Source organism: Peromyscus californicus, unplaced genomic scaffold (genome assembly GCF_007827085.1).
Source record: "Peromyscus californicus insignis strain IS unplaced genomic scaffold, ASM782708v3 Scaffold_14__1_contigs__length_90479793_seg_2, whole genome shotgun sequence".
In the NCBI taxonomy this organism is placed as follows: domain Eukaryota; kingdom Metazoa; phylum Chordata; class Mammalia; order Rodentia; family Cricetidae; genus Peromyscus; species Peromyscus californicus.
Window position 1 is genome coordinate 66,618,383 of NW_026294436.1, and position 14,132 is coordinate 66,632,514.

Here is a 14,132-nt window from a genome sequence, read left to right on the forward strand (position 1 = left end):
TGGGCTCCAAAACAAGGGGTGTACAGTGGAATGGATGAGTCAAGGTGTCTTAGAGAAAAATCTGCCTGACTGGTTTCCACCACATACTACACTTGACACTTTAGAAATCTTGTTCATCTTCATTTTTACAAATAATCCCCACTCTAAGAAGACAGCACCTCCGCAACAACCTAAGCCAAGGCTAGCCCCTCCGGAAGAGCAGTGTGAAGAGAGCCGTGTGCATGGTACTTACCATCAATAAGCTCTTCCTTCAGCTTCGCTAGTTCTTTTCTCATTTCATCTAAAATGTCCTAAAGAGCCAAGAGAAAACACCAGGAAACACACCACAGATGAAAGCACAGCTAAGCAGTTTCCTGTTCAGACAAAAACTTAAGAATATCTAGAAATAGAGTTCTTTTGTGTGTCTGGACATGACCAGAGAACAGTCTCGGGTATTAGTCTACAAGTGCAGGTTGTCATCTGTCTGTCTGTGTGTGTGTCCTCCCTCCCACCTTTCTGAGACAATCTTTTACTTGCCTGGAACTCACCAAGGAGGACTGGCTAGCTGGCCAGTGAACCGAGGACACTGCACACCAACGTGCCCGGCTTTTTCATGTGTGTCCAGGGATCAAACTCAAATCCCCATCTGTGTGCTTGCTCCCAAGGGAGCACTTCTCTCCCGAGGGTCCCTCCACCCCATGGCTTCTGATTCCACAGTTTCAATTCTATTTCCTAGAAGACTAGCCTTAGTAAATTCTGTTTAAATATTTCTTCCTTACCCATCTTTGCTTCTTCTGGCCTAATAAGATATAAAATGGCCAGTTCTGTCATTCAGAGAAGTATCACTCAGATAGCTGTGAGACCCAATCCTCTGGCAGCCATCTAAGAGGTGATGTATTGATGAGGAAGATGTCACTGGACAACCATCTCTTGGCAGATCTGTCACTACATCTGAAGTATGGCAATTTCTTAGGCTCACCACAGCTTGCCAAGTCCTACTTCAAGTACCTAACAGAGCAGGCAGCAGCCACACACAGCTGCTGAGCTCTTGAAGTTAGTCTGAAATGAGACAGACTCTAAGTGTAAAGCATCTGCCAGATTTCAGACTTCGTATTAAGAAAACAATGTGGAGGCTGGCTCTTGAAGAAGACCCAGGTTTGGTTCCGACTCACATGGCTGCTCATAACCCTTTGTAACTCTAATTCTAGGGGAGCTGATGATGCCCCCCTCTGACCTCTGAGAGAGGAAATAATTCATAAATGAAAAGTTTAACAAAACAATTCAGTAAAATGTCAAAACATTGTGTGTATACTGAATTCATTTTTAATATATTTAAGGTTAAATAAAATACTTAAATGATTTTTGTTCATTTTAAACAGATTTCATTTTTTTTTTTATTTTCCACATATGAGTATTTTGCCTGCATGTATATATATGTGTGCCACATGTGTGCCTGATGCCTGAACAGGCCAAAAGAGGGCATCAGATCCTCTGAAACTGTATGATTTTTAAGAGAACATGTGGGTATTCAGAAGTGGATCTGGGCCTCTGCAATAGCAGCAAATGCTCCTAACTACTGAACCACTTCTCCAGCCTCACCCTGTTCCATTTTTTATGTGGGGGCCATTTCGTGTGTGTGTGTGTGTGTGTGTGTGTGTGTGTGTGTGTGTGTGTGTGTGTGTGTGTATAGATGTATGTATGTATGTATGATGCTCTGTGTCTCCATCAAGAATTTACATTAAAAGTTAAAAGAGAATGAAAAAGAGCCACAATTTTCATAGGTGAAAAACAACAGCTATCTTTGGAAGGGATCAATTCCTCTTAAATTATGTGTTATACTGTACAGTTCAGGAAAATTTTAAATTATCTCTTAAAGTTCATTAAAGAAAAGGCTTTTCGTGTACAAATGAGGTTAATGACTATCAACTTGTTAAAATCCTTTATTTTTGCACCAATCTATTTTTATAAATCACTTCAAACTGCTGGAGTCAAAAGCTGGAGATCTGTTTTTGCCAAACTGCTTCTCAGAAATCCTAAGTATGCAAGAGCGTCCATTTCCCATACATTATTGCCAAAATCAAATTTGTTCAGATTTGTTTGGTCAAGTTTTGCCAATATGGTTAAGAGGAAGGTGGAAGCCCACTGTTATGGTAATTGCAAGCCTTATCCTTACATCTCAGCTTTTATTACACTACGACTCCATGTCTCCTTCACTGCTGCTGGAACTTAAAGGGAGCTCATGGAACCAGAATGGAATCAAGATGGCCACGTTAATTTGTCTACAGTATCTGTAACTGTGTGATCTTTCAGAGTACTCTCAGGATCCATGTAGAACATATGTGCGCAAGGTCCCTTGTTCCCTTTTAGGACAGAAAGATTAGAGGAAGCTACCCCGAGTACCCACCTGCTTCAGTCTGTCATAGTCGAGTCCCTCTGTCTGGACTCCATTGGCACTGGGCTGTGACGAAGGTGTAGATTTGGGTCTGTACAAAAGAAATTTCCAGGACAGATAAATTACATTTACAACATTTAATGAGTTTGCAAGTAACTGTAAACTTGCCACCCCAATGCCAGATTTAAATTAACTTCTTAAACCTATTTTGCTAAAAAGTTAATTGTCAAAATTGTAGGACTGATTAGAACAGGAAGCAGAAAATGTCTTTCACTTTTCTCACTTGAATCATCTATTTGAAAAAGAAGGAAAGGGTGACAGTATAGTGAAGCTCCTTTAAGAGAACAGAAGACAACACTCCCTTGGACCAGGTAACACACAGCATGCTGACCATGGACATGACAAAGTGATCAGTTGAAACTCCCAAGGCCTATATAACGCAGTCGGGTTTGGCTTTTGAAACTTTATATTATGTATTAAATATCAAGCAAATCAATAAAGGGAAAGCTCTAATATCTAGAATATTTTATTTAACACAGATCAGTTTATAAATTCTGAGCCTCAGTTTGTAGGAGAAAAATAACTTATTTTTGTTAAGCCTAATTTCTTTGTCTATTTGCTTCCTTTTTAAGCATTAGAACAAAAGCGCTGGAAGCTGACTATTAGGTTAGAAGCACGCTCTCTACCCAACTGGCGCTATCTTCCCATAAAGTGCATACATTTACTTTGTTTTGAAAAGGAAGAAAGAAAACAGAAAAATAAAAACTGGAAAGTTCTAAGATAGAAGCTGTTGGTTACAACTGCACTTTCAAAAGTTTAGCTTTTATTAAAAATTTTAACACAGTAAAATAAGTGTTATGTATGAATTAGGCATATTTGGAATTAGGCATATTTCAAACATAAGTTCCAACATGAAATAAACCAGTCATGGCTCCCTCTCCAATCCTGGAAATAAGAGAAACTCCTCAGAGGGAGCCTGGAGCTTCAGTCATGCATGTTTTCATTTTCTGGTTTAGAACAGTAACCATTCTACAAACCGTTAGTAAATCACGTATTTCAATTTTGCAGAGTACCAATGTTAGCAAATTATCTGAATCAAGACCCAACACATGTAACTTGCTATAAAGTTATATTTCATAATTCCTAAGATGAAACACTTCAAACCCAAAGGCATTGTTCATAGAGATGAAATACTTAATTTGCTTTAGTTTCAAAACTGCTTAAAAAGCTTATTATGAAACAAAAACAACAAACTCAATTTTAACTTATTGGGTATCTGCTTCAACAGTAACTTCCAGAAATTTTGTTTAGTCAGTACTGAGGATTTGTATAAAGCTGCTTCTCCTCTTATGAAGACACATCTTTCTTTGTTGAAGACCCTACTTAATTCTAAAGTCTTAAGATCTAAGTCCCACAGCAAAATATCCAGTGTTCTGTGTATAGTAAATATTCTTGAGGGTTGGCACACTGCATTTTACACACTCAGGGTTATTTATCTCTGCTTTCAAGAATTAAATTATTAATTAATCTGCATTTACCTTTCCCATTTAAGATAATTAGTTACTTTTCTCTAAGATATACTATAATGACTATTTTTGAAATTCCAACAAACGGGTACAACCTGCTACTTAACTGAGAAATACGCTGTATCATATAAACACATCTGCATTTATTAAACAATTTAGAATGTTAATTAATAAACAACTGTGCAAACATGCAACTTTAAAAAAATTTAATTCATGCTAACATGCAATCCATCACCACCACCTCCACCACCACCACCACTACCACCACGAGAATTAACTCAAGGGGGAGAACTTTTCATACTGAAGGAAAGGAGTAATCACCACTTTAAAAAAATTTTTTATTTTATTTTAAAGAAACATTATCCTGGCACTAGGTGTGAGAGTAAGGTCTCTTAGATGACTTTGTTGTTAGGTACTGTTTTTTTCTCTGTTCTAGCAGATTTTCCTAATAAACATTTTGTTAAGACAATTCGCCTTCCTCAAAGAAACAAATAAAAAGGCTGGACTGTAAAATGAACATTTATGGAAAATTAACTGGTTGATAAATAAATCTGCCAAATTTTGATTGCCAGTGGTATAAAAGTAACTTTAGCAAATAAGAATTTGATCAGAGTCCAATTACAGAACTCCAGAGTCCAATTACAGAACTCCTTACTGACAGATATCCTCTCTATGTATTACTTAATTCATGTGTTCAGTAGACCTGATGAACATTTTAAAATATAGATGTATAACATTAATGTATTTTTTTTTCTTTTGAGATAGGGTCTCTCTATGTAGCCCTGGATGTCCTGGAACTCTCTGTCAGTGGCTCTTAATCTTCCTAATACTTCCTAATACAGTTCCCTCATGTTTTGGTGACCCCCCAACCATAAAATTATTTTCATTATGGCTAGGTGTGATGGCACACACCTTTAATCCTAGCACTAGGGAGGCAGAGAGGCACTCGGATCTCTGTGAGTTCGAGGCCAACCTGGTCTACATAATGAATTCTAGGACAGTCAGAGCTACATAGTGAGACCTTGTCTCAAAAAAAAAAAAATTTATTGCTTATTCATGACTGTAATTTGGCTACTGTTATGAATCGTAATGTAAATATCTGATGTGCAGGGTATCTGATATGTGACCCCTGTAATAGGGGTCATTTTATCCCCAGAGGGGCCGTGAGCCACAGGTTGAGAAACATTGCTCTATGTAGATGAGGCTGGCCTCAAACAGAGATCCTCCTCTCTCTGCCCCAGAGTGCTGGGATTAAAGGTGTACAAGTGGTGCCAAGATTACAGGCATATAATACCATGCCCCTCTCTATATCTGTTGCTTTTAAATTATGGGTTTTTATTATAATTGATTACAAAACATGAGGGCTTATTAGATGTTTAAATATGTGTTTTTTCCTTAACTTTAGCAAACTGTTACCTAGACAACTACCTATAAAATAACTATACTGCAATATTTAACTTCCTATTCTATCAAATTAATTCTACAAACTGCTGAAAAGCATCTACAGACTTTTAATTGTTGTCTTTTTTCAATTAAGCAAGAAGCAGATCCTGCCCCTCCCTTTGGGAGGTGGTGGAGGGCAGTGCTGGAGACGCTGAACCCTTATGCGTGCTAAGGACATGACCACTGAGCCCTACTCCCAGACCTGTGTCTTTAATATTCTGAGGTTTGGGGGTTTGTTTGTTTGTTTTTCCCCATTTAAAAAAAAAATCTTAGGGCTCATCTAGAAACAATGTGCTCAAGATGCTAGGTACCAAATTGTTACAGACACCCCCTTTCCTACATCGAGGGAGCAGCTTCATCTATGGTACAATACTGTCCTGTGTTCTAGCAAAACCAGTGGAGGGTCTTTGATTCCATTCTTGAAAATCCTTGTCATATAATTATGAAGAAAGCGGCCTTCAAAGGGAAATGCTTAAGCCACCCACACCATAAGATGATCTGACTTCTATCATTTGTGTTCATCTGAATTCAACTATCAAGCAATAGCAGGGTTCTATATTCAATGTTCAAACTACAGTTAAAATAAGAAACTCATCCTCCTAATGTCTCCCTTGTGGTGATTACCAATCCAGGTAGAAAAAGCTCAGCCCTACCCTGGACATGTTATTGAAAAGTCTGAAATCACAAAGTCACAGCAGGATGATACCTGTGTAATGAATCATAGGACCTGTTGTCAAAAACAATCTGATTTTTCCTTGGAGAATCCCGTCTATGAAGGGGAAAAACCATTTAAAGGGTATACAATAGAACTTTAAAAGATAATTCCCACGACGCTACTGATTTATAGGCTTTTAGTTATAGCAAGCAAAACAAAAATAAAAGGTGTTAATTATCCTTAAAATATTGATTTACTAAATTTTAAATTTTGATACCAATTTACATGACACAATGGCTACTCTTGTAGGCTGCAGCTACCTACTTACCAAGGATCAAAACACAAGCAAAGACATCCCTATTCAGTAAATATCAAAGCAATAGACTTAAAAATATCCGTAGCTTGATGTATACAAAACTAACTATTCTCGGGCATGTAAAGAACATTTCCTCCCATCATGAATATAAAGTCAGTAGATTTTTAATGAAAACCATAGGAACATTCCAATATTAGGTATCATTCATCTCAATGTATTTTTACCACAACACTCTTACCTACAGTTAACTCAGAAACAAGTCGGTCCTGTTTGTTTATGGACACGATCTTTCTTTGTTTTTGGAGACAGGATTTCATGTAGGCTAGGCTGACCTTAGATGAGTATAACCTTAGATGAGATGAGTATAACCTTGAACTTTCCTCTGTCTCACCCCTACCCCTACACCTCAGTGGATTGTGAGAATATGCTACCATGTCCAGTTCACGCGTGTAGGCCAGAGGTTGACGACAGGTGTTTTCTCAACCGCTCTCTCCATTTTATTTTTTGGAAACAGGGGCTCTTGACTGGTCAGCAAACCTATCTTTTCTAATTTGACTATGATTAAAAATGTTGGTTTTTAATATTTTTGGGTATTTATTACTTTTTGATTGATTTGATTTCTTAAGACAGGGTCTCACTATGTAGTCTTACCTGGCCTGGAACTTACTATGTAGTCTAGTTTGGCCTCAAACTCAGAGATCTGCTTGCCTCTGTCTCATGGATGTTGGGATTAAAAAGTGTGCACCACGACACCTAAATTATTTATTTTTTGAATTACATGCAAATGAGTGTTTTGTCTACACGTATGTCTACATGTGCATGCAGTGCCTTCATAGGCCAGAAAACAGCATTGGATCCCCAGGAAATGGAGTTACAGACAGTTGTTGGCTACCATGTGGGTGGCTAGGACTTGAACCTGGGTCTACTAGAGCAACCACTGGGCTACCTCTCCAGGCCACAATTACAGGTTTCAACTGAGATACAACAAATATGTACCTTTTTTTGCTCTCTTACATTATTTGTAATCCTTAGCTGAATTTCAATATAAAACATAAAAGTTTCTTCTAAAATTATATTTTAAAAACTATGTAGAGACTAATGGGGGCATTATTGGTCAATACTTTATTGGTCAGATTTTCATTATTGTTCAATGTTTAATTGTTCTGGGGCAGTAATTCTATTTTGGTTATGTTGGAGATGCCCTAGGTTCTTTGGGAGGTTGTCAAAAATATTTAGGTTAAAACACTTGCAAGTGTTTTACTTGCAAGTTTCTTTCAAACTATTAAAAGAGAAATTATGGATGCAAAGACATAAGACATGTAAGTCTGTTAAATTTGGGTGATAGTTGCATTTTAATATTTGCTGCACTATTTTTTTCTTTTAATTTGAATAAAAAAACAAGTTGAAAGGGATAAAAATATCCTAAAATATCAAAAAATCTGATTAACAAATGTGTCAGCAGAATTTATCAGATAATCAGGAGTAGCAAAAATATGAATTCAGTAGTTGTTCAGTATATGGTGCTTTTATGTTTTCCTTTGTACAACTAAAAACTTTCTATGAGAACATGTATTAACTTCTCTTTAGACACACATGTAATATAAAACTGAGAACAAGTCCGTACCTGGAGATGACAGGCGACTTACTGCCATTCATTGTGTTCGTTCTTTCCCAAGGTTTTCTGGTCGGTTCTTCACAAACAAGAAACAAATGTTATTAAACACACCTCAGACCCAGAACCATTGCAAAACAAGACACGGAAGAGCTATCATTCTATGCACACAGTAGTAATACATATACAAAATTTAAATTCTGAACAATGAGGACTCTAAATTGTATGATTTTAAAACTTAAAACAGAAATTCAGGAGGTAGAGGCAGGAAGAGCTCTGAGTTTGAGGCTAGCCTGGTCTTCAGTGAGTTCCAAGCAGCCAAGACTACATAGTGAGACCTTGTCTAAAAAACTCAAATCAAAGCAAAACAAATAAAACAAAACAAAAAAAGAAAAGTGAGAAGAAATGAGTAAGTTTCCTTAAAACCCCTTATATTATAAAATCTAAATAACCCAAATGATAGTGGTGATAAACATGATACAGAGAGGATGCCTTTAACTGATCAGCACAGTTTACACTAGAATCCAACATTTCACATACATTCAAACAGCTCTCGGGAATCAGTCAATTCTAGGGACTTAGGAGACACAGAATGGACACGGGCTTTGAATGTGATTTTTCTAAATTGGCCGATTTACTGATGCTGTGTCACTGACCTGACTGGATGACTTGATAAAATCAAAAGTGAAACTTTGTCACAGAGGAAAAGCATTTGAGTCACATTCAAATCAAGTTTATCTATGAGTCATGCTCCCACTACATACTTTTATATAAGAAACTTTGTTTCATCTTCTACTGTCTCCCTTCAAGTGGCTTCTGCACATCTTCACTCGGAAGGAAGCTTTATAGTCCCTTCGAACTGTATGCAAACTAAATCTAAACTCCCTTGAAGCCCTGCTTCGGGCTCTGAATTGCTGGTACCAAGGCATCTAGGCAAGAACCTTCAAGTCGCCACTCATCTCCCTGTACTCCATCATCCTTTAATTCTTCCTTTGGTATGGAAACAGCTAAGGCATTCTGTCAATGAACACATGAACGGCAGGTTCCAGAGTTAGTAAGGGAACATCAAAAGACCAGAGGGGGCCAAGATGGAGTAAGAAATACACTAAACACACTAATCCAAGAAATAGAGGATGGAAGACATACCAGGAAGGGGGGAACACCACCAAGACACTGTTGAGACACTGTTATCACAGAAGAAGCAGGTAGAAGGGTGAGAATGACTAGAAAGTTTTAAGATTCAGCACCAACATCTCCTTAACAGATGAGTGAGGCCCTTCCTCAACTAGGGAGAAGCCCCGTTAATCTCTTCTTGTTCACCTGTTTTGTTGTTTGAGACAGTCCCTCACTGTAGTTCAAGGTGACCTGGAATTACACACACAGTCCAGGCTGGTCTCAAACTTGTGGCAATCCTCCTGCCTGTTTGCCAAATGCTGGAATTGCAGGTAAGCATGCCTGGTTACTGTTACCCTTTTAATCTTTTGTTGTTGTTGTTTTTTCCGAGACAGAGTTTCTCTGTGTAACAGTCCTGGCTGTCCTGAACTCTTTCTACACACCAGGCTGGCCTCGAAATCAGACATCTGCCTGCCTCTGCCTCCGAGTGCTGGGATTAAAGGTGCGGCCATCACTGCTTGGCTACAATGTCAATTTTAAGAATTGAATGGAACAAATGAAAAAGGAGCTCTAAACCTTTCTAAATGAAATCCTGGTCTCATATATGTGGGTTACAAACAACTGAAATTCTTATGAAGATAATATACCAAGCCCCATTTAAGAGAAAAACCAAGGTGGACTGTGGAAAACTAGTTCATGGAGTCAGTGTTAATGATGGGAGTAAGTCAATTCAACGTCAAAAGGATTGTTTTTTAGAGTGGGAAAATGAGCCAAGAGGAAAACCTACTACTGCCATTTTCCTACACCAGTATAATTTCTAACTATATACTAAATACTTTTCTTTATATCTACAGATAAATACAGCTGTCACCTTTTTCTTCCCCCAACAGATGGAAACTATTACAAGGATCCACAACCGTGCAGAGAATAAGGGACTGACTTGTGTGGTGCCAAGCCCAGCTAATACATCTGCTCTACAACACCTATCTCTAAAGTTCAGGAAAGTCACAGCTGAGAGGGTGAGAAGCTTAAAGAGCCAGCGGACCAGGCTTGATGCTGATAGGATCCTCCAGACATGACAGGGAAGCTGTATCAAGGACATCTCAGCAATATGGTTACTTGAACAAGACCAGCACAGTGACAACACCAGCTGACATGCCAACACAGACCGGTAATTCCACATGGCCAAACCCCCAAACAAAGAACTACACGTAGTCAATGGCTGCACAGAAAGGGAGAGTTTGTTTCCCTAATTGAGAATGTTTTGAAATATATTATAATGCTCCCGAATATGTGCATTTTATTTCTTCTTCTAAGAACTGTGGTGGTATTGTGTTCCCCAAAATATTATGCACCCTAATAAACTTATCTGGGGTCAGAACAGAACAGCCGCTAGATATAGAGGTGAGAAAATTGTGGCACTCACACCTTTAATCCTATTACTTGGGAGGCAGAGATCCATTTGGATCTCTGTGAGTTCAAGGCCACACTGGAAACAGCCAAGCATGGTGACTCACACCTTTAATCCCAGGAAGTGATGGCACGAAGCAGAAAGGTATATAAGGCGTGAAAACCAGGAACTAGAAGCTTTTAGCCTGGTTAAGCTTTTAGGCTTTTGAGCAGCAGTTCAGCTGAGATTCATTCTGGATGAGGACTCAGAAGCTTCCAGTCTGAGGAAACAGGATCAGCTGAGGAATTGGTGAGATGAGGTGGCTGTGGCTTGTTCTGCTTCTCTGATCTTCCAGCATTCACCCCAATACCCAGCTTCAGGTTTGTTTTTATTAATAAGAACTTTTAAGGTTCGTGCTACAAAGAACTGTTTAAAATAGTTCCCTGTAATGAATAACCTCATGTCTATAACACAAAGAACACACATACACACACACTATGATATTTGCCAAGACAGCATGAGCAAAAATGTTGGTTTTAACAGATTTCACAGTATCAGGAAGAAAAGCATTGATTTCTGAGATCACAGAAGGCAGGAAAAAGGTCACTGCCTTCAATTATACATAAAGCACTTTAACGTTTTTGGTGAGCAAGCAGTCACTTGGTCGAAACACGGGAAAAGAGACTTTTTTTAATTGGACAGTATTAGCATTTAGGGAGTGTTCTCCTGAACTTACCAGGTGTACTTGTTGAAGAGGCCTTAGAAGTTACAGGCTCTGAATCTTCCTAAATAAATATACAGAAACAGTCACACTAACATCACATCACCAGAGATACTACTCTGTGCAGCTAGGTTTACAAGCTCTCTCCTCCCATGGTCTTTCTGCCATCTACCTCATTTTCCTTACATTCTGGCTCACACTGCTTCCTTCTCTTCCTGTCTTCTCCCTACCGTCTTCACAAAGCTCCTTCTCTGGTAAGTTCTGAGAACCTGTACTAGCCAATGCTAGGAACCTGATATGAGATGGATTTGAGGAATGTTATGAAAGGAGGCCAGATGGCCTAGGGAAAACAATTACGGCTGTGTTGAGTGCCAGCATAGGAACAGGTAAGAGAAGTTCACCCAGCTGAAATGTGGAGGAGGACATGGAGGGTAAGGGGCATAGCTAATAAACACAGGGTTCTTAAGGGTGACATATAAACTATTGATTTAATATAACTCTTTACTCTTACATTAGCACAAAGAAATTGAGACGCTTAACAGATTAGAAAACTCGTAAGAATCAATTCACTCACTTAAAGGTGGGCATAAGAACAGAAGTAACTTTGTATGTTTGAATTTCAGTACTTTCCCCATAACTCTCCATATTCAACTCGAGTCACTAAGAATGAGATTATAATTTTATACGTAACACTCAAGGCATTTTTAATACTTGTCTAGTTAGAAATGAGATAAGCAGACAAACTCAAGTGAATTAAGTTCAGACTAAATCATCTTCACACGAGTGTTTCAATAAGGTGGGCTGGAGTCCCGTATCACAAGGTACAGACATTTTATGTTCACTTACACTTCTGTCTTCTTTTTGTTCTGTTTCTATGGTTGACCCTTTTTCAGCAATTCTTCTCCTGGAAAGGCAAATTGATGAGAAATTTTTATGTCACCTACCTATCTTTGTTTGCCTGCCTGCCTGTCTGTCTGTCTGTCTACTCTTGTTCTAAGAACGAAGAGGACAAAATCAAAGTGTCCTTGACCCACTACAGCCATGTGTCTCACCTCCTGGCCAGCAGGGCACTCATCTCCTCCATTAAGCCGCTACCCCCTAGAGGAAGGGGTCCATTCCCACGACCAGCATCTGTTTTGGATGAGGCCAAGTTCACACCCACAGTACTCCCTCCACTTGGGAAAGAGCCATCCTCCACCTTAGTGAGAACACACACATAATAATTTCCTATGTAGATAATAATGTTTACTAACATATTCAAAACAGAGGAACACATCATTATTGATTTCAAAAAAAAATATTTTTTTTAAATTTGAAGACCCAATAGAGTGAATAACGTTGACTTTATGTATCAAAGGGAATTCTATTAAAGTTAAGATCATCGACAACGGGAAAACAGTATTGCCTTTCCATACGATACACTGAAAAAGACACAATCCTGACGGCATTTTTTTACCCTCACCCCAAATATATAATCTGAATCCAATACTAAGGGGGAAATATGATAAACTAAACTCAAAGATAATTTTAAAAAATAACTTTCAGTGATTTTAAAAGGTAATAAAGATTGAGGAACTGTCACAGATTAAAATAAGAGACATTACAATTCAATTTAACAAATGATTTTGAACTAGAAAAAAATATGCCCTAAAAATTATTAGCTATCCCCCTCCAAATTTACACTGAGATAGAAAAATCAGAACATGGTATTTCTGACTTATTCTCAAACCATTTAGAGACGAGACTGTGTGGGGTAAACAAGACATACGCAAAGAAAACGAGACAAATGGTGGTGAAGTGTTAACAGTCAATCTGGAGACGACAGGGTCACAGACACTCTTCACACTAACTACCCTTACACCTCTTCACACTAACAGACACTCTTCACACTAACTACCCTTACACCTCTTCTTAAATTTTCAATTATGTTGGTTTTTAACCAACAAAGTTAATAACGGGTTCACATCAGCATAATACAATAACTTCACTATTTTAGACACACATTAAAAGTTCAGTAACTTGGTAATTTACCCGAGACACTTTCCTAAGTTTTGCTCCCGCAATTGCAGCTGCAAGTCCAGTTAACGGGCGATTGTCTTCTGACAGGGATCCAGAGAAAATTCCAGATGCAGGGAGAGGAGGGGCGGGAGGTGGCGGAGGAGGTGGAGGAACTTGATTCGGAAGAGGGGGTGGAGGAGGAGGTGGAGGAGGCCCAGCAGATGGCAGTGGAGGTGGTGGAGGTGGTCCAGGCGGGGGAGGAAGTGCTGAGGCATAGGTAGGGCCTGTTGGGAGGGGTGGGGGTGGGGGAGGTGCAGGTGGTCCCAAGACAAGGCCTGCGAGGAAGAAAAGTCAACACAGCCGTCAACAACAGAGCTAAATCACTGTATTTTACAGGAGCAGATATATAGAATGACATTCTAGAGTAAGCTGACTCAGACACTGCACATAAGAGATTAATTGATCATAATACTTAAAGTCTAGACTAGTTTTAACAAAAGAGACAAGAATTGAAAGCCAAAGTGTATACACAACCATTTAGTATTTGACCCTTAGTAACAGACCCAATGAGACCCCTTCCAAGGGATTTGAAAACTAATGCTTACATTATTTTAGAAAAGTATGCAATGTTCAATGTTTTACACACACACACACACACACACACACACACACACAGAGTTAGTACTGCCTAAGATAACAGACCCAAGGTAATCCATGTAAAACCTTCCATGCTGAGATAATATACTTAACTATGATGACAAAAAGATATTTGTTTACAGATAGATGAAAACTGTAGAGAAGTGGGTCTCAGGTTTTAGTATTTTAAAGGGATTCTAGATGTAAATTTAACACATAGCCCAAGTTGAGAATCACAAAAGAAATAAAATGAACTAATATGGGGCAAAACCCCTAAAATAACTGAGAAATAATTAATAATTTAAATATAGAGCTGTTTTAGCCCTCAAGGTAGAGTAAAATCAGAGTAAA

The 14,132-nt window shown here is 38.6% G+C and overlaps 1 protein-coding gene across 10 annotated transcripts in view; it reads right to left on the minus strand.

Annotated features, from left to right (window-relative positions):
- The window catches only part of Enah (ENAH actin regulator), a 107,208-nt gene that overhangs the window by 3,068 nt on the left and 90,008 nt on the right, over positions 1-14,132 (minus strand). For 6 of the 10 annotated variants that reach the window (XM_052737846.1, XM_052737853.1, XM_052737847.1 and 3 more), the window contains 8 exons: positions 13,179-13,480; positions 12,200-12,345; positions 11,994-12,051; positions 11,163-11,211; positions 7,936-8,002; positions 6,047-6,109; positions 2,384-2,462; positions 233-290 (listed from right to left, as the gene is read on the minus strand). In XM_052737846.1, the coding sequence (XP_052593806.1) occupies positions 233-290; positions 2,384-2,462; positions 6,047-6,109; positions 7,936-8,002; positions 11,163-11,211; positions 11,994-12,051; positions 12,200-12,345; positions 13,179-13,480 (822 nt within the window). The remainder of the gene's footprint in view (positions 1-232; positions 291-2,383; positions 2,463-6,046; positions 6,110-7,935; positions 8,003-11,162; positions 11,212-11,993; positions 12,052-12,199; positions 12,346-13,178; positions 13,481-14,132) is intronic. The other 4 variants (XM_052737855.1, XM_052737850.1, XM_052737854.1 and 1 more) reach the window with 1 other exon arrangement.